Consider the following 18,532-nt stretch of genomic DNA (forward strand, 5'->3'; position numbering starts at 1 on the left):
GTGATCCTATTTTTACACTTTGATTTATTCTTGCATCTTTCTAACATAAACATATATTTTATGTCTAAAAATTTACAGATAAAAAAAAAAAAATTTACAGATAGGGGATCCCTGGGTGGCTCAGCTGTTTAGCGCCACCTTCAGCCCAGGGCATGACCCTGGGGTCCAGGGATCGAGTCCCACGTCGGGCTCCCTGCATGGAGCCTGCTTCTCCCTCTGCCTGTGTCTCTGCTCAAGACCTGAGCTGAAATCAAGAGTCAGGCAGTTAACCCACTGAGCTACCCAGGTGCCCCATGGATTTTTATGATTGAGCACATTTGCTGGTGGCATATTATTTAGTCATAAAAAGAAGGAAATCCTGTCTCATGCTATATAGCATGGGCAGATTTTGAGGCCATTATGTTAAGAAAAATAAGCAGTCACAAAAAGATAAATACTGTGTGATTCCACTTATCTAAGACACCCAGAAATTCAGAGAAACAGTAGAATGGTGCCTGCCAGGGGCTGAGGGAGGGGTGGGGGGCAGATGTTGCCCAGTGGGTATGAAGTTTCAGTTTTGCAAAATTAAGAAGTTCTACAGATCTGTTTCACAACAATGTGAATACACTTAACACTGCTGAACTGGATCTTTTAAAATGGCTAAGGTGATAAATTTCGTTGTGGTCTTTTTTACCATGATTTTTAAAAAAATTGTTTTTAATTCACCGGGACATTGAAATGTACACTGAAGTGGTTCTATACGAATCATGAATATTCGCTAGTGGTCAAAAATACAAATTAAAGGGATCCCTGGGTGGCTCAGCAGTTTAGCTCCTGCCTTCGGCCCAGGGCATGACCCTGGGATCCGGGATAGAGTCCCACACTGGGCTCCCTGCAGGGAGCCTGCTTCTCCCTCTGCCTGTATCTCTACCTCTCTCTCTCTCTCTCTCTCTCTCTGTGCCTCTCATGAATAAATAAATAAAATCTTTTTTAAAAATACAAATTAAAAATTAACTGACATACTGCATTTCCTTAAGTCCTGGTGTCATCGATTGTAAGATGCATCATGATTTTTATGTGCTTTTAAAGAAAGAAAATACTGTCAAATAAATCAAAACATGACCTTGATTGTAAGGTACATCCATCCCTAATTTCGGATATATTCAACTATGAAAACTATGCATCTTAGAATTGATGGAATAGGGTAAGGTCTTTCTATCTATAAGCAAACAAAAAAGTTTTTTCAAGTTGTAATTATTGCCAACTTGAAATAGTTGAGAGTGAGAGGAGACACTCATTCTCCTGCACCATAAGTTACATCAACTCAGCCTTTCTAAAGGACCATGAGCCAGGTGCCACAAGATCTCTAACATATTTATTTTTTTAATAATAAATCTATTTTTCATTGGTGTTCAATTTGCCAACATACAGAATAACACCCAGTGCTCATCCCGTCAAGTGCCCCCCTCAGTGCCCGTCACCCATTCACCCCCATCCCCCGCCCTCCTCCCCTTCCACCACCCCTAGTTCGTTTCCCAGAGTTAGGAGTCTTCATGTTCTGTCTCCCTTTCTGATATTTCCTACCCATTTCTTCTCCCTTCCCTTCTATTCCCTTTCACTATTATTTATATTCCCCAAATGAATGAGACCATATAATGTTTGTCCTTCTCCGATTGACTCATTTCACTCAGCATCATACCCTCCAGTTCCATCCACATTGAAGCCAGTGGTGGGTATTTGTTGTTTCTAATTGCTGAGTAATATTCCATTGTATACATAGACCACATCTTTATCCATTCATCTTTCGATGGACATCGAGGCTCCTTCCACAGTTTGGCTATTGTGGACATTGCTGCTAGAAACATCGGGGTGCAGGTGTCCTGCCGTTTCATTGCATCTGAATCTTTGGGGTAAATCCCCAACAGTGCAATTGCTGGGTCGTAGGGCAGATCTATTTTTAACTCTTTGAGGAACTTCCACACAGTTTTCCAGAGTGGCTGCACCAGTTCACATTCCCACCAACAGTGCAGGAGGGTTCCCCTTTCTCCGCATCCTCTCCAACATTTGTGGTTTCCTGCCTTGTTAATTTTCCCCATTCTCACTGGTGTGAGGTGGGATCTCATTGTGGTTTTGATCTGTATTTCCCTGATGGCAAGTGATGCAGAGCATTTTCTCAAGTGCATGTTGGCCATGTCTATGTCTTCCTCTGTGAGATTTCTCTTCATGTCTTTTGCCCATTTCATGATTGGACCCTCAAGTTTATGGTCAACTAATATTCGATAAAGCAGGAAAGACTATCCACTGGAAGAAAGACAGTCTCTTCAATAAGTGGTGCTGGGAAAACTGGACATCCGCATGCAGAAGAATGAAACTAGACCACTCTCTTGCACCAGACACAAAGATAAACTCAAAATGGATGAAAGATCTAAATGTGAGACAAGATTCCATCAAAATCCTAGAGGAGAACACAGGCAACACCCTTTTTGAACTCGGATGGAAACTTCTTGCAAGATACATCCACGAAGGCAAAAGAAACAAAAGCAAAAATGAACTATTGGGACTTCAAGATAAGAAGCTTTTGCACAGCAAAGGATACAGTCAACAAAACTAATGACAACCTACAGATGGGAGAAGATATTTGCAAATGACGTATCAGATAAAGGGCTAGTTTCCAAGATCTATAAAGAACTTATTAAACTCAACACCATAGAAACAAACGATCTCTAACATATTTAAATCCGTATTTAATCCATATTTAATCCCCGCGTTCTATTTCTGTCTTAAGGAAATCGTCAGAAATAGAGATTATGTGCATGGAAATCTCCTACAGCGTTCTTTTTAATAATGAAAAATTGGGAATAAAACCAATTCAGAGTAGGGAAGTAGTTAAATAACTTCTGGTGGACCTACATTAACGCAGTAGTATGTCACCATGGAAAAGCATGTTCATAGCTAATTTTTGAGGACATTAAAGTGCTCAAAGTAAAAATTCAAGGTGTAGAATTACACATATAATACGATTTCAACTAAATACAGTCTCACATCTGTGCACATGCAAAGGGAAGAAAAGATACCAAGTTCAAATAGCGCCCTTTTTTTCCACATGGGACCTTCAGAAGATTTTGTCTGTCTGTATTTTCCAATATGCTTAAATTTTACGTCAATAACTGGAAGCAAGCACACATTTAAAATGAAAGCAAATGGCTGTAGAATCATTTTTTTTTTCTCCTGAGATCTCCACACCATTTGGTGCATATGGAAGGGGAGACAGACATTGATATAAATTTGTTTCTCTGTCCCACCCTTCAGAGGCACACAGATGCAAGATGTCATGATAAAAAACGGTGGTTAACTCCAACTTTGTACTTTCAAAACTAAACTAACAGTCAAAAGATTCCATCTGAGATCATCTAAGTTTGACGTGAAATTTTACATTAGTAGTTTGATTCAACAATTTCCTTTTAATTTAATTCAGCAGCCATTTACTGAACATCTATGTGTAGCATGCCAGAAACCCAGGAATGGCCCAGCACCCTTTTTCAACCTGAAGTCTTAATTGCTTACACTGATAGCACACAAAGATAGAATTACATGTTTATTACTGTAATTTTTCTGTTTTATTTTGGAGTTTATATTTACTCAGCTGAAATCAAAGAAGTCTGTATTAATTTTTTCAGCAGTACAGGGTTTGGCTAGTATAAAAAGACCACGTTGTCTGTTTTGTGTTAAATGCGACTTTCTTCAGTTTGCCTTTTTTATCAAGTATGTCTCCTCCTGGTAGTGTGCATTCTATTGAGATTTTGCACCATTGAGAAATATATATGGATTCAATTTATAAAAGAATGATATCTTCTGTTCTCTGGCTGATAACCATAAAAATCCATTATCCCAAATCCAAGAAATGTTTTCAATTGAATATATTTTCCACCATATCACTAATGAAGATATTGTCCACTCACTTTAAAATTTCATTTTTCCATTATTTCACTTCGTGACTTCATGCCAATGAATAAACCATTGTCTTATCTGATCAAAACAGTATTTGGTGTGTTTGGGGAATCTTGGCATGTTTCCAGGTATTTAGTAACTAAAACCAGAATCAGAGCAAGAGACAATATTACGCCTTCCATTCCTGACCAAATGTTTCTTTTACCATTGTCATATAAATTATTTTTGATATTGCCATTTTAAATATTTATATTCTAAAATCTACAAAAAAGAAAATAAATAGCACTCTAAAAATTCCTGTGCAGTTATTTTAATTGGCAGAGCCAATGGAGTGGATCGAGTGGAAGGAAACTTAATGAATGTAATACATTTCCTTCTGTGGATCTCTTTGAAATAATTTGTCCTACGGTCATGCCCATCATATATTTTATGTTACCCTGGAGCTAGCAATGTTTTCATTATAATAAAGAACACTGGGGGACACTTATTAAAGGGGAAGAACTGTCACTTTGAAATGAGTCAACTAAGTCCTCAAAGCACCATAAAACCTAGCTCACCTTCAGATTCTAACATCCAACAAACTATATTATTGATTATTTGTTGGTCAATTTGGTCTTTCTTATTAACAAATATCCCAAAGCTGGAGCTTGGGCACCCAGTGAGCTCCCAAAAGGCAGGTCCCTCAAAGGCTCCTCTTGGGAAGGCGATGCTTCTGGTGCCCTCGGTGGTCATGGGCTCTTCTTTGGGAACTGCTGTCAAAGCCAAAATGAGTGAAGAATCAAAATGAAGTGCTCCTTATGGTCACACTTTAGTTCCAACCAAAACCCACGTCATCCTTTATGTTATCATTAAGAACCCCCAGTTACTAAGATTTCCTCATATGTTTTCTTTTAGAAGGTTTATAGTTCTTACATTTAGGTCTTTACTCCATTTTGAGATCTTTAAAAAAAAAATATGTGGTATGAACTGAAGTTCATTATTTAAACAAATGGATGGCAAATTGTTCCAGCACATTTGTTGAAAATATGGATTTTCTTTAGGGGTGCCTGGATGGCTCAGTGGTTGAGTGTCTGCCTTTGGCTTAGGGTGTGGTCCCGGGGTCCTGGGATCAAGTCCCATGTCAGACTCCTTGCAGGGAGTCTGCTTCTCTCTCTGCCTATGTCTCTGCCTCTCTCTCTGTGTCTCTCATGAATAAATAAAATTTTAAAAAAAACCCACGTCATCCAACACGGTCATGTACATAACTCATTACAGTTGTCTTCAGATGACGTTTGTTTCTAGAAATGAATTTATTCCCCCCAAAACAGATTTGTCATCATATGCCTTGTTTTAGTTTTATTTTGCTTTTTAAAGACAAATGAGCTGTTCCTTAAGTGTCCCTAGGGGAGGCAGCATCTTAGAAATGAATGCATGTCTTCAGGCACCAGCTTTGGAGGGTTTGTTCTGCCATGTTAATAAGGAGCCAGGCATCAGGGGTGGCCAGCTGGGAATGTGCACCTAGCTCTACCACGGGGGCTGGTGGAAGTCATAGAGCAACATGCTTATTACCCTCTCCCGAGCCTCAGTTTCTTCTTCTGTAAGAGCAGGATGATGCTACCTATTTCACAGAGCTGTTAGAAAAGCTTCAAGAGAAATTATAGGTAGAGGGCCTGTCCTGGAGCTTGGGATGGGATATGCCTTCAAGGAATCGTGGCCAACCCCAATCATCGTGGAAGATTACAGTACATCGTCACAACAACTGAATCGTGAAGAAATGTGATAACTTTTCCATGGAACAAAACAGAATATATTCCAAAATAAGTTGTTGGATAAAGTACACATGCCGCTGATTTCCCAGTACAAACACTCTTGGCCTTTGTTATTTGCTGCTCAGATTTATGAACTTGAAATTAGTGTGTTAAAAGTAGGATCTCAAAAACAGTGGAGTTGGAGCAGCCCATGGGGTCTGGGTCTAATCTGCAGCCACCTCCCCAAGTCAGATAACTGTGAGAGTAGAATTCTGAAGACCCCCGAGGCAGTGGGTGCTGCCCACACACCACCCATGCTACGTTTGTTGCACCAGAAAAAAAGTTCGCAAACCAAGAAAGGCAGTGCCCCCACTACAGGTGTGCATGAAAGGCTCTTAGGCAGAGCATGGAGGTCAGAACTTGAGGCAGGACGTCGTTTTCTGTTAAATGGGATCTTCCAGTCTAGTTACTTGAGAACTTTTAGTTGGATTTTAGGTTGTTACTGTTGTGATTCTGCTTTACTCTTGTCCCGGATCCCCAGATCATCAGAAATTACATGATGAAAAGAGTTCTTTTCTTACCCTCCCTTTGTCACCTGATCCCAGGATGCCTTTACCTCCATCCTAGGACAGGACATTTGTCTGTATCTATCTTGGATTAGGGCCCATTACATAGTCTGTTAATGCAGCCAGTAGAGTTGTTAAGTCTGAGAACTCTGGAGCCAGCCTGCCTGTGTTCAGATCCTGGTTCTAGGATCTGTGGGATCCTAGCTGTTGGGAACTGGGGTGGCGACTTGACTTGTTTGTGCCACGGTTTCCACATTTGCAAGATGGAGATGGTCTTAGCACCTTGCTTGTAGATTTGTGTTGATTCCTCAAGAAATTGCTATCTGTAAAGCTTTGAAAACAGTGGCTTTCACATTGCACATGGGGAACACTAGGTGAGTGTTAGCTGTTGCTTTTCCTCAAATGGTTTAATATCATTGGTTTAGTTGTTCACATCATTCATGATCCAAAAATACTTACTAATTGCCTCTTTTTAAAATCTATTTAAGTCAGCGAAGACTAAAAGGGTTAATGTCACCATATTGGCAAAGTGTCGAAAGACAGACTCTGTCCTACACTGTTGGGATAATAAATCTAGTAACATGTTTGCGAGGCAGATTGGCAATATCTATCAAAATTACAAATGCACATTTTCTTAAAAAGTATGATCTATAATACCCATAAAAAAAACCATTTTCAGACAAGATGCATTAAGCTAGAAGACCAAGCCATGCATGGAGGGTAAGAGCAGAGATGCCAGAAACAGCCCTCAGGCCGAAGCCCCAGTCTCCCACTGAATGGCTGTGTGATGCTGGGCAAGCTCCTTGACCCTCCAGAAACTTCAGCTTCCTCTCATATAAAATGAAGATCAGGGACACCTGGGTGGCTCAGCGGTTGAGCATCTGCCTTCGGCTCAGGGCATGACCCTGGGGTCCTGGGATCGAGTCCCCCATCGGGCTCCCTGCATAGCCTGCTTCTCCCTCTGCCTGTGTCTCTGCCTCTCTGTCTCTCTCTCTCTGTCTCTCATGAATAAATAAATAAAATCTTTAAAAAAATAAAAAAATAAAATGAAGATCATAGTGCCACCTACTCATAAATTTATTAGGAGGAATGAATTAGTTAATATTTGTAAATCATTTAAAATCATGCCTCATCCCCAGAAGTGCCATCATCAAAGTGTTGATTTTAAAAAATATTTTTTAAAAAGTAAGACACAAAAGTAGCAGCTGAAGCTTCCATCACTAATCAGTTGGAAACTCAACTTGACCATTCCGGCTCCGCTCCTAATTTAGCACATCTTAAAATTACTAAACCATGTTTAGAAGTTAGGTTCGCGGGCTGGAAAAAAAAATATTATTTCATAGTTTTGCACCCACTAAACTTGCAGCATCCTAAAACCAGGGCCTACCATCACCACTCTGAGCAGAGGACCCAAGAAAACCATTAGCTGTGGCTCTGCGTATAGTCTTTTCCCCACTTGTGCTGCTGCGTTCGTCTTTACAAGCAGGTATATTTGTATAAACACAGACGTGCAAATAGAGATGCGTTGCTCTAAACGAAATGATGGGACACAATGGCTTATTTTCATAAACTAAGGAGCACCCCACACACTGCCTTGAAATGGCCCGACCGCAGAGCAGCTCCCTTCACAGCGTGAGGCATTCATTCCGTGGGCAAAATTAGAGCAGGAAGCGCGTGGCGGGAGTGGGGAGCCCACCGAGCTGCCTCTAAATGCTTCCTAATGAACCCCAGCCCACGCTGCGTTCAGTAGGCCTGGTGCTAATTAATCTCAGCGTGGACGACAGCAAGAGATCTCACAGGATGGCCATTTGCTTGGAGGAGATGCTTCCCCTTCCCCTCCTCGCTTTGCCCTCAGTGACAACAAAGCCCCACGAGGAAGCCACACCGACACCCGCCCCCCCCAACCAAGACGATGGGCTTCTGGAGAAAGTGGCCAGCGTTAAATCAGTCATCTGCCCATATATTTGTGACTGATAAATTGAACAGATCTTCATGTGGACAAATGTCCATTTTATCTGACTTAATTCGAACAAGGATTTTTAAAGACAAAGCCCATCAAACATTAGATAAGCATTTTAAGTTAATGGACCGTGGCGTCCTATTTCCCCACAAACCCGGGAAGCATCATCAGATGTCCTATTTTAACAGCAACATCAATTATTAATATGTATATTTTTGCTGACAGAGGACCTTGCTATCAACGTAGGTTTCGCTATCCCGTTCCGGGTCATTAACTGTGGAAAGCTTGTAAATATAATGGTTTATTCACATGGGAAGCCTTCATTAAGATGCATTATTCTACAGCTGATGTATTTCAATATATAGTGTATTATCATGTTCTCTATTTCCCCCTAATATTCGTAATTTATTTTTAAATGAGTTGCTGTTTACGCGGTGAGTTAACAAATTTGAATTCCATATGACCAAAGTTGCTAACGAGGAAAAGATGTTTTAGCCCAAAGGAAAAGCTGCTCATTAACATAGGACCTAAATATATTATAACCTTTAAATTCAAAAGCGACTAGAGAAAGAAGCTACAAATGACCCCAAATGTATTTTTTTTTTTGTGGGAGAAAGTCTATACCAAGAACCATGCATGAATACACACATATTAACAGCACAGCATGGGGTAATAGGAGAAACATAGAACGGAAAGAATCTGGAAACCTTCCTGCCAGCTTCTTCTTTAAGGTAGAATGACTTGGGAGGGCCACTTAGGTACGATCCTCAGTGTCCTCATCTGTTCAATGGGATGGTCACGTCCTCATTTCTACCTCCAAAATGCATGTGAACATCAGCAAGGAAATGTAGAAAGAGAATGCAGAGGACAGAGCACCACACCACTAGCATCGTTAGAAAAATCCAGCAAGAGCTGAGAGATTTCTCTGCCCACTCGGAGATCATGGAAGCGCTAGGAAGTTGGCGGAATGCTTCATAGTGTCATAGAGCTATTGCCAAGACCCAAATCAGAGCCACCTACTCATTGCTTCATTTTTTAGGGCATGAAAGGGGGAAAGACCAGCTACACTATAGTTTATCATCTGCCAAAGAAATCCGCTCTGAATTACCATAAGAGCAACGTTATTGGGAATAAAGCAATAGCATGCGATTGGTTGACAGAGTAGAGGATCAGAAAATGGATGCAAGACCTCAAAACACTTTTGCACATTCATCACAGACAAAGAAGAAATTTGGGTCATTTATAGTAGAGATCTATTTTAACATCTTCATGAAAACCATGAACTTTAAAATAATCATTGGAGAGATCCGAAAAAAACTGCTCTGTGCATTATAAACTCCCACTTCATACATTTAAATGCAAACGCTATCACCTGGAAGATATAAGAATTGAGGATTTTTTTAAATAATTAGATAAAGAAAATTTATCTCTGTGTGTTTTGGCACAAGATACATAATATAGTCATGCCCTGAACACCTGCATAGGGAGGGAATTTACTTCATTTGTTCTTAACATTGTTCTTTCAAGTGATCCTATAATTTTCATTCTAGATTCACTTTTAAAGTAGTTTTAGCATTTTTTTCCTACCATGAAAGTTGTACGTTTTCATTATTTTGAACTCAGATCATTGGATTAGTTCCTTAGACTTTCTAAGGCATATTTTCAAAGTATTATAATTTTTTTCATCTTTTTTACTGACTTTGTGTTGTTAAGTGGATGCTGTATTCTAACGGCATCTCGAGTGTGGTTTCTAGTCAAGAAATTATTCCCAGAGATTCGTAGGGAAATTGTGTGGCGTGTGAGTGTGTGTGCTACATGCATACTTGTTACAATTATGTATTGCATCTATGTGAAATTCATTTTGATATAGGGCATCAATTGAGTCTTTAAGAATATCTTTTTTTCTAACTGATTGATTTCAATTTATAATTTTGTTAGTGTCCTTTGTAACTAAGGCAAATTTTGTCCTATACTTGAATTTTGTCCTATATTTGTTTCAAAGCTTTTGAGATGAACTTTACTGTTTTTCTCTTATCCCTGCAGTTTTCTTTGTACAGTAGCCCTGAGCATCCCTGGGTTCACGCGCTTAGACGTTAGCGCACCTGACCTTATGGTGACAGTCGCCATAACAACGGCAGTAAATGCACCGAGGGGTCCCTCTGGGCCAGGCTCTGTAGCAGTGTTCCACTGAGTCTTCACAGTCCGATGCTGTACTCGTCAAAGAGGAGGAAACTGAGCCACAACCATGTCACTGACTTTTACAAGGTCACAGAGGTAGCAGTTGGCTGAGCCTCATCTTGCACCCAGGCTTCTGTCCCAAACCCCAGAGCATGGCTTTGGGTCAGATAAACCAGGAGTTGTTTCCTGCCTCTGCCATGTGAATTTGGGAAAGCTAATTAGCCTCTCTGGTTCATTTCTTTGTATTATACAAATACCTGCCTGGCAGGATTATTTAGGGATTGAGGGTTCACTTCTGTAGTGTGAGTATGTGCTTCCTCAGCAAACAATATCTACATCTTCTGTGATTCTTCTATTAAACAACTCCTCCCTTTCCTCCTCCTCCTCCTCCTTCTCCTCCTCCTCTGCCCCCTTCTCCTTCTTTGTCATCACTTAGGCTTTGCAGGCCAGACAGTCTCTGCCACAACCATTCAACACTGTCCTTCGAGTGTGAAAGCAGCCACAGTGTGTAAATGACTGGGCTTGGCTGGGATCCAGTATAGCTTCATTTACAAAAACATGCATTTGGGTCCAGTTCGACCTGTGGGCAACAGGTTACTGAATCCTAACCTGGGTAATTATCAGAATCATCTGAAGATTTTCCAAAACTACTAGTTTCTTCATCCTTCCTCGCTCCCAGGATAAAACTGGGGAAAAAAAAAGAAAATTTGGAAAAAATTACTCACCAGTGTATTTGAGGATATGTTGCATCTAAAAAAAAAAATCCCCAAACAAAATGACTACTAAAAACAAGAAAGGAGCAAATATATTATAAATAAGATAGAATTCCAAGGAAATGAAAAGAAGGCTTGCAAAGGCAAAACAATAACTCCTCCCCCCAAAAATATTAAATATTAATCCAAATAATAAATGGACATAACTGAAAAAGAATTTTTAAAAATTTACTTATTTATTTATGAGAGACACAGAGAGAGGCAGGGACAGGTAGAAGCAGGGCCCCTGTGGGGAGCCAGAATAGGGACTCTATCCAGTGACCCTGGGATCAGGCCCTGAGCCAAAAGCAGATGCTCAACCACTGAGCCTCCCAGGCATCCCTGAAAACCAAATTAGTTCTGGAAGCTAAAGCTCAAGAACCCACCTATAACATAGTGCAAGTAGGTAAAGGGGAGATGGGACATATAAGACAAAAGTTCAGAGTTGCAGGAGATTATTCTGGTGGCCTGGCATTTTATCTAATATTTGTTGCAGAGAGAGAAGTAAGGGGAAAGGAAGTAACAGAAGGGAAATTTTCACAGATGGAGACATAATTTTTTACGTTAAACGGACCCACCAAAGGGAGAATATGGTGAGTGAGGACCTGCCCACACCTAGATGCATTTCAATAAACGTTCAGAGCTCTGAGGACAAAGCAGGAGCAAGTCACTGGGGGCTCTGCATGCTAGAAGTCCCCTCCAAGGAAGCTGCCACGGTGCCATTCAGGTGGGAAGAGCCCAAGGAAACACGTCAGAAGGGCAAGCACTGAGAAGGTTCACGGCAGCGTGCATCCACTGTGACCCTTACACTCATGGGCACATTTCAGCAAAATGAAAACAAGAAAGATGAAGAGTAAACTGAGAAATCAGAATGACTTAGGGTTAAATTTAAATAGCATCTGCTAATTTCCATGGTGTAGATATTCCCATGATGGCCCATTCAAGCTAGTAGCGGGAATAACCCCTTTGGGAAGATGGGCACCTGGCACACCATCATATAGTATTTTCGCCGTAGAGATGCAACAAACATAAAGAACATCAAGAACATTGATGATATAGTAAGACCCAGCAAACTAATTAGGAAGTAATGAGTTTGGAGTATGGAGAACTTTGTAATATAATTTGCTTGATTGTAAGTTTATGCAACTTAGCATTTTTTAAATGGCTGCATTTAACTACCAGCTTACAAAATTCTAGAAAATGTGTCAGTTGGCTCTCATGAGCTGTCGTGGGCTGGCTCCAGCACACCACTCAATATGCCCTTCATTTGCTAAAGGGCCGGGGCTGACTCTGTACTGCTTAGAGCCCAGACCCTTTATCTGTGAAGGAAACAGTCCTTGAGCTTGCAGAGGCACCACCACCTCATACGTGTTTTCCTTCTCCAAGTCCCTTCCAGTTCACAATGTCCATCCAAACCCATGTTGTGGTTGTCTAGGTTATCTGACCTTGTTCCCTACTATGTGGTACATTCCTCTTCTCTTGCCAACTCCATTTCTTTGGAGATTCTAGAGAGTGAGAATTATGTCTCAAAGTGACTTGGATTGTATTTTTGTTGTTGTTGTTGTTGTGTTGTTGTTATTTTTAAGTAGAAAACACCCAACGTGGGGCTTGAACTCATGACCCTGAGATCAGATCAGGAGTCCTATGCTAGACTGACTAAGCCAGCCAGGCGCCCCTCAAAGTGATTTTGTGTTTTCTCCTGCTACACGCCTATAGACGTTTGATGATAGACCAGTGCTGTGCATTTGATTGATGCTTAATAGCCAGCTTCTGTTGACTTGCTAACCAACAGATTTTGAAGGAGAACATTCTAACAAAAAGATGTTAGCACTGAATGTGCTGAATGTGTGGGGTCATCTGAGAATTTCCTACTTGGGAGAACTTTAACAATAGAAAGGATGTTTGCAGAGTTGGGTTGGGGGTAGCTTTTCTTGAAATCAGAGCACCCAAACTTTTCACCAGTCTCGCTTCAAGTACTTTCTTCCTCTATATTCGTTGCTCTCCCATCAACCTCGAAGATCTGCAAAAGCTTTATTTTCTGAAATTTGAACAGTATTTTTTCATCATGCATTGACTATACATTTTTCAAGCTAGCTTCCGCCCCCCCAGGTTCTGGGAGACAGTACTAAGGGATCCCCATCTTTCCTCCCCATGGTGGTGAATCACTTCTTCAGATTTAGATCTGATTCTCTTGTTTTGTATGTATTTCTCATAGGCCTTGATAAGGCAGCATCAAAGATGTTGACATACTTCATTAGTGCCCGATGCCCTTTACCAGCACAATAACCTTTATGATCTCGAACCTTTTTTGCTTGTGTTTTCAGAATCCACCTCCTCTGTTTAATGAAGTCAGTGCTACAGTCATCCAGGCTGAAAAGGTGGCCTCTCTGAGGAATGAGATGCAGATAAAGCACGAGATGAACTACAAAGAAGCCTTGGTTACAATCAAGGATGACCTGAAATTACTAGAAGGTCCAGATATCAAGGAGAACCTTCAAGACCAGATCCGGCATTGGTTCATCGAATGCAGGTAAATGCCAGCAGCACAGAGCTGTATCCTGACCGTCTCCTCTATAGAGGCTGAGGCTCTAATGGGTGTTCAAGCACCGCAGCATGTCCATATAGATTCATGGAGCTTTGGGCTTTGTGTTAGAAGAGTGAAATGTCAAGGCTAAGCATTCAGGAACTAATTTTTTTTTTTAATGAGATTGCTTTTTGGGCTGGTGTTTGGTATTGGTATTTTTTAAAATAAGGTCCATAGAATGCTCCTATTATTGCATGGAATTGAATGTCATGGATGGATTTCATGAGCCAGGGTCTGTCTGGAGCCAAGGGGTCCAGGCACAAGCTGGTCCTGCGGCCTTCCCCTCTGGGGTCTGGTCAGCCTCTCCACTTGCATGAGCCTTGAGATTCTCAATCACAGCTCTGTTCTGTCAGAATTCTCTGAGACAGCTGCATAATCTGTGACCTGTCACAGAGGCCCCGAGCTTCCTTGAAATGATGGGTGGATAGTAGTTCTGGGGACAAGGCCCCAGGCCTTCCTGTATGAAGCATCTTCTTTAATGGTCCTAAGTGAAATGTTAAGTGATTTAAAGCTTGCTTACAAAAGAGCATTTTTGGAAAGTATTCATTTTTAGAGAAGCACACATAGTAGAACAAACACTCGGGGAACACAGAAGTTTCTACACAGTGGGACATTTTGTAGAAAATTTAATTAGAGAAATTTTTAAAATCTATTTTATTTCAAGAGGGGGAGACAAGAGGGTGGATTATAGTGATCAATCCCGGGAACCGTGGGGGCCAGACCTGGCCATCTGTTCTATTTAACAGGTAATGTGCCACATCCTGTTGGGCTCAGAGACGCTCAGATACCAACTTTGGTTAGCTTATCAGAACTGGAGAATGTATCTGCAACAAAAAATGAAACTTCTTCTCAAAATATTACATTAAAAAATATTCATAACCATGGTGAGCAGCCTCTGAGATGACCTCCAGTGACCTCACCTTTTGCTCCTTGTAATGTCCTCCCCTTGAGTGTGATCTAGACCCAAAACATCCTTCTGAAGGAAAAACAGAGGCAAAAATAATGGAGTGTCACTGCCTTCTGGCCTGCCTCTCTTGCCCCCCGCCCCCCCGCCACCTCCCACTCTGAGAAATTCGGCTGCCCTGCATTGAGCTGGCCAGGGGAGAGACCCATGAAGGAAGGAACCAAGGGGCTCACTCCAGCAGCCTGGGAAGTACTAACTTTTGCTCACAGCCACATGATGACCTTGGTTGTGGATTCCCCCCAGGTGAGCCTTCAGATGAGACCACAGCCCCAGCTGACACTTGGTCTGCAGCCTGGTGAGAGACATAGAGGCAGGGGAACCCAGTGCATCCTCATCTGGTCCCTCCCCACAGAAACAATGACCACATAAACGTGCATTGTTTCTATCACTAATGTGTTCTGATATAACATGTTATGCAGCAATAGATATCAACTATCTATTGGTTACTTTTAGAACAATTTAGAAACATCTCAGCCATCATATACCCTCTTGCGGTAACTTTGTATGGGATTCAAATGCCCTGTTCCCTCAGTCACACTTAAGTTTTATCACAAACTTTATGAATCTTTGATATAGCAATTAATCGCTTTCAGCTGGGGAGTTCTGTCCTTTATTATACAAATACAATTTTAAAATCCTGATGATTTTTAAACCTTCAAAATTGATTAAACTGGTGAGCTTTTCTTTTTATATCTTTGTTGTCAAGGATATGTTATAGCAAAATAGGACATTTTCAATGAAAAGATATTTAAAATGCTTGTATTATTTCTGTGCCAAGAATGATCATAACGAGGTAAATAAAGCTCTTAACAGAGAAGGAGGCATATATGTGCACATTGGCTCTCCTTTCTCCATCTTGTTCCGTCCTCCCTCCATTCTGGTCACGGTTTCATGGGTATAGTCAGAACTTATCAAACTGTACACTTTATGTGTCTATATATATATATATATTAATTATATATTTATATATAATCCCATTAAAATGTAATGGTGTTATATCAGCAAAGATATCAGTGTTTTCTAGTTCTTAAATAGCATGTTTTTCTGTTATCCAAATATCAAAACCCAGTATTCCCATCACTAACTTCCCATCCTTGAACTGTCCCCTCTTCTGCTCACAGACTAAGAAAAACTTAGCTTTGCCCATCATAGGTACTCAGTGTCTTCTGGTTTGAAATAGTCCCTTTCAGGTTAACTGTCTGTTTTGAGTATATTTGGAGTCAATGCAAATGCCTCTCAAGAGTACTGTACCACTCTTCTCCTTATGGCATCTGACGACAAAGGGAGATTAAGCCCTCACGCCAACCACTGGGGGCTGGATAGTGAGTGAACGATGTCTGGGCACATGCTGTTGTCCATGCCCTGGCCAGGTCCCGCAGGAATGCGGTGGAGTTTTCTGGCCCAACACAGGGTGGCCATCCCACCTGGTCCTTGAGGGCTTCCTTCTGTGATTTCTGCCATAGGCCCCCAGTCACTGAGCACCCGCAATCCTGGCCTCTTGTTTCTGAGCGCACCTTTGCTGGGATGCTGGTTCTTTTGGGAACCCCATGTCCCCCAGGAGCACAGGTGGTGTCATGCCCAAGCCTTGGGGCATGGGCAGGCTCCTTCAGACCTTCATTGACTGAGTCCCCTCCTCCTCACTGCCATCTGACCTGCTCCAACCCCATCCACCATGCTGCCCACAGCAGGAAGAGAAGCACAGCCCAGATGTTCCTAGATTCTACTCAGCTGCTCTGGGAGTTCTGCTAGGGTCTCAGCATTCACCTCCTCCCTCATCAAGAGCCCTAGAGGCTGAGGCTCAAGGACTCAGGCAGTGTCCTCTCTCATCCATCTCCTCTTGCTTCCTCCTACCCCTCTTCTGCCTCACTACCTTCATTTTCAAGTTGATACTCTTTATGAAAACCCTCCCTGAAGAGTCTCCAGAACTCCTCCCTGTCTCCTGCTTGAGTTCCGACTAGCCCGGCACCCACCATTCCTGCCCCTGAACGTTTGCATAATGATTAAGAACACAGACTGGAGACCAGTGGGTAGCCTTGGGCAGGTCATGTAGTTTCCTGGTGGGTCGGTTTCCCCATCTGTGCCCTGAAGACAAGACTCACACCTACCCCCCAAGGGGCTGTGAAGAAACACAGGTTGCTTAGACCTCTACACTAGGCCTTTACTGTTTCTATGGTGCTGTAGCCACGTGCTCACTCACGTGCCCCTCCCCCAGTCAGTGGCAAGCCCGGTGAGGACAAGCCTGGTGCCCAGAGGGAGTGGTGTATGAACCCCACGTGTCAGCAGTGAACTGCCAAGCCACGGTCTCGCAGCGTTCCACTCTTATCCAATTACATAATTGTGTCCAGAGGAAATATACTTGGGGTGATTTGGGGGCGATCGTGGAAATTTAGGCAGAAAGGCATAGTTTCGAAAGAAATGAATCTTCTGATGAAATCACATAGGTTTACAATAAAATTCATTTTTATAGTGAGAATGATACACCGTGTGTTCACGAACCCCAGTCATCAGGAACTTCCCTCCCCTTCTCTGAGGGCTGCAGAGAATAGGTTTCCACAAATACATTTCCTGTAAACGAAACGATGCTTTACGTTTTAAAGTCCAATTTACTGGTAGGTGACAAAACCAAGTCGAAAGCACCGTGTACAGTTATAACCCCGAATAAGCTGAAATCTATAAAATATATCCACACACACCCATGTATTCATATGCATGTTTAACTTATTAAACATGTTTGTATGTGCATGGAGAAATTTCTGGAAGGATACACTGGAAACTGTTAGCATGGCTACGTCTGGGGACTAGTGTGGTGATATTACTTTTTATTTTATATTCTGTGCTATTGGGAGTCTTTTCTTTAAAAAAGTATTTTTCATAATAAAAAAGCCTCATTACAAATATATTAGAAAGCAAAGAAAGAAAGCAATCCATTTGAGATAATCCAAAATAAATATTTACAATTTTAAAACCCTAATTTTCAAAAAAGTAGGCTAATGCGATGCCTGCATTATACTCTTGGAGATCATCCTTGATAAAAGAATAGGGAGACATGAGGCTCGCAGTAAATGTGAGGTGTCTTTGGAAGGCTCACGGGAGACCCTGGCAAGCCCTGGTGTAGGCTGGGGGGGGCCCTTCCATCGTGCCAGGGGCTGCAGGCTCCCCTGGAGACCCAGGCCTCGCTGGCCAGTCCCTCGAGAACACTTCATCCCAACGTCACTGACCTGACGGTTTGGAGGCCAAGTTAGAGCAGCTCCACAGGTGTGCTGGGTATCATTGGCAAAGACATAAAGATTCCTCTTTTTTAAAGTAACATCGCTCAGTGCTCACCCCATCAAGTGCCCCCCTCAGTGCCCGTCACCCAGTCACCCCATGAGCACTGGGTGTTATGCTCTATGTTGGCAAATTGAACTCCAATAAAAAAATACAAAAAAAATTAAAAAATTAAAAAATAAAGTAACATCGGGTCAAAGGCAAATTTATTTTCTTTTTCTTATTTTTTATTTTTATTTTTTGCAAATTTATGTTCGTAATTGGATTACATTCATCTGATGGACTTTAATAAAATCCTTTTCCTTGCTTTTCTAAATCAAAGACAAATAAAAAGCAAAAAACATCTTTTGAAACATAAAACTCAGTCCTCAGGCTAACTTCTGAGAGGACACAATGGCCGCTTGAAAGGTTACCAGAAGTTACGATTAATCTAGGCTCCCACCATTTAGAATACGTATTCTGGGCTCCTTTAATCAATACTTAGAGCTGCCAAAGTACACGAGGACTAGGTTTTTAAGTCATTCTTTGAATTACTTTAAAGGAATCCTGTTTTGCCAATGTTAAAAGCAGCACATGCTTGAGTAGAAAATGCATGAGACAGGAAAGG

The 18,532-nt window shown here is 41.6% G+C and overlaps 1 protein-coding gene across 2 annotated transcripts in view; it reads left to right on the forward strand.

The window, feature by feature from the left end:
• Positions 1-18,532, forward strand: part of IQCA1 (IQ motif containing with AAA domain 1) — a 145,011-nt gene that overhangs the window by 22,144 nt on the left and 104,335 nt on the right. For both annotated transcript variants that reach the window (XM_072719089.1, XM_072719090.1), the window contains one exon: positions 13,435-13,640. In XM_072719089.1, coding sequence (XP_072575190.1) covers positions 13,435-13,640 — 206 coding nt within the window. The remainder of the gene's footprint in view (positions 1-13,434; positions 13,641-18,532) is intronic.

This window comes from Vulpes vulpes, chromosome 9 (assembly GCF_048418805.1).
Source record: "Vulpes vulpes isolate BD-2025 chromosome 9, VulVul3, whole genome shotgun sequence".
NCBI classification, from domain to species: domain Eukaryota; kingdom Metazoa; phylum Chordata; class Mammalia; order Carnivora; family Canidae; genus Vulpes; species Vulpes vulpes.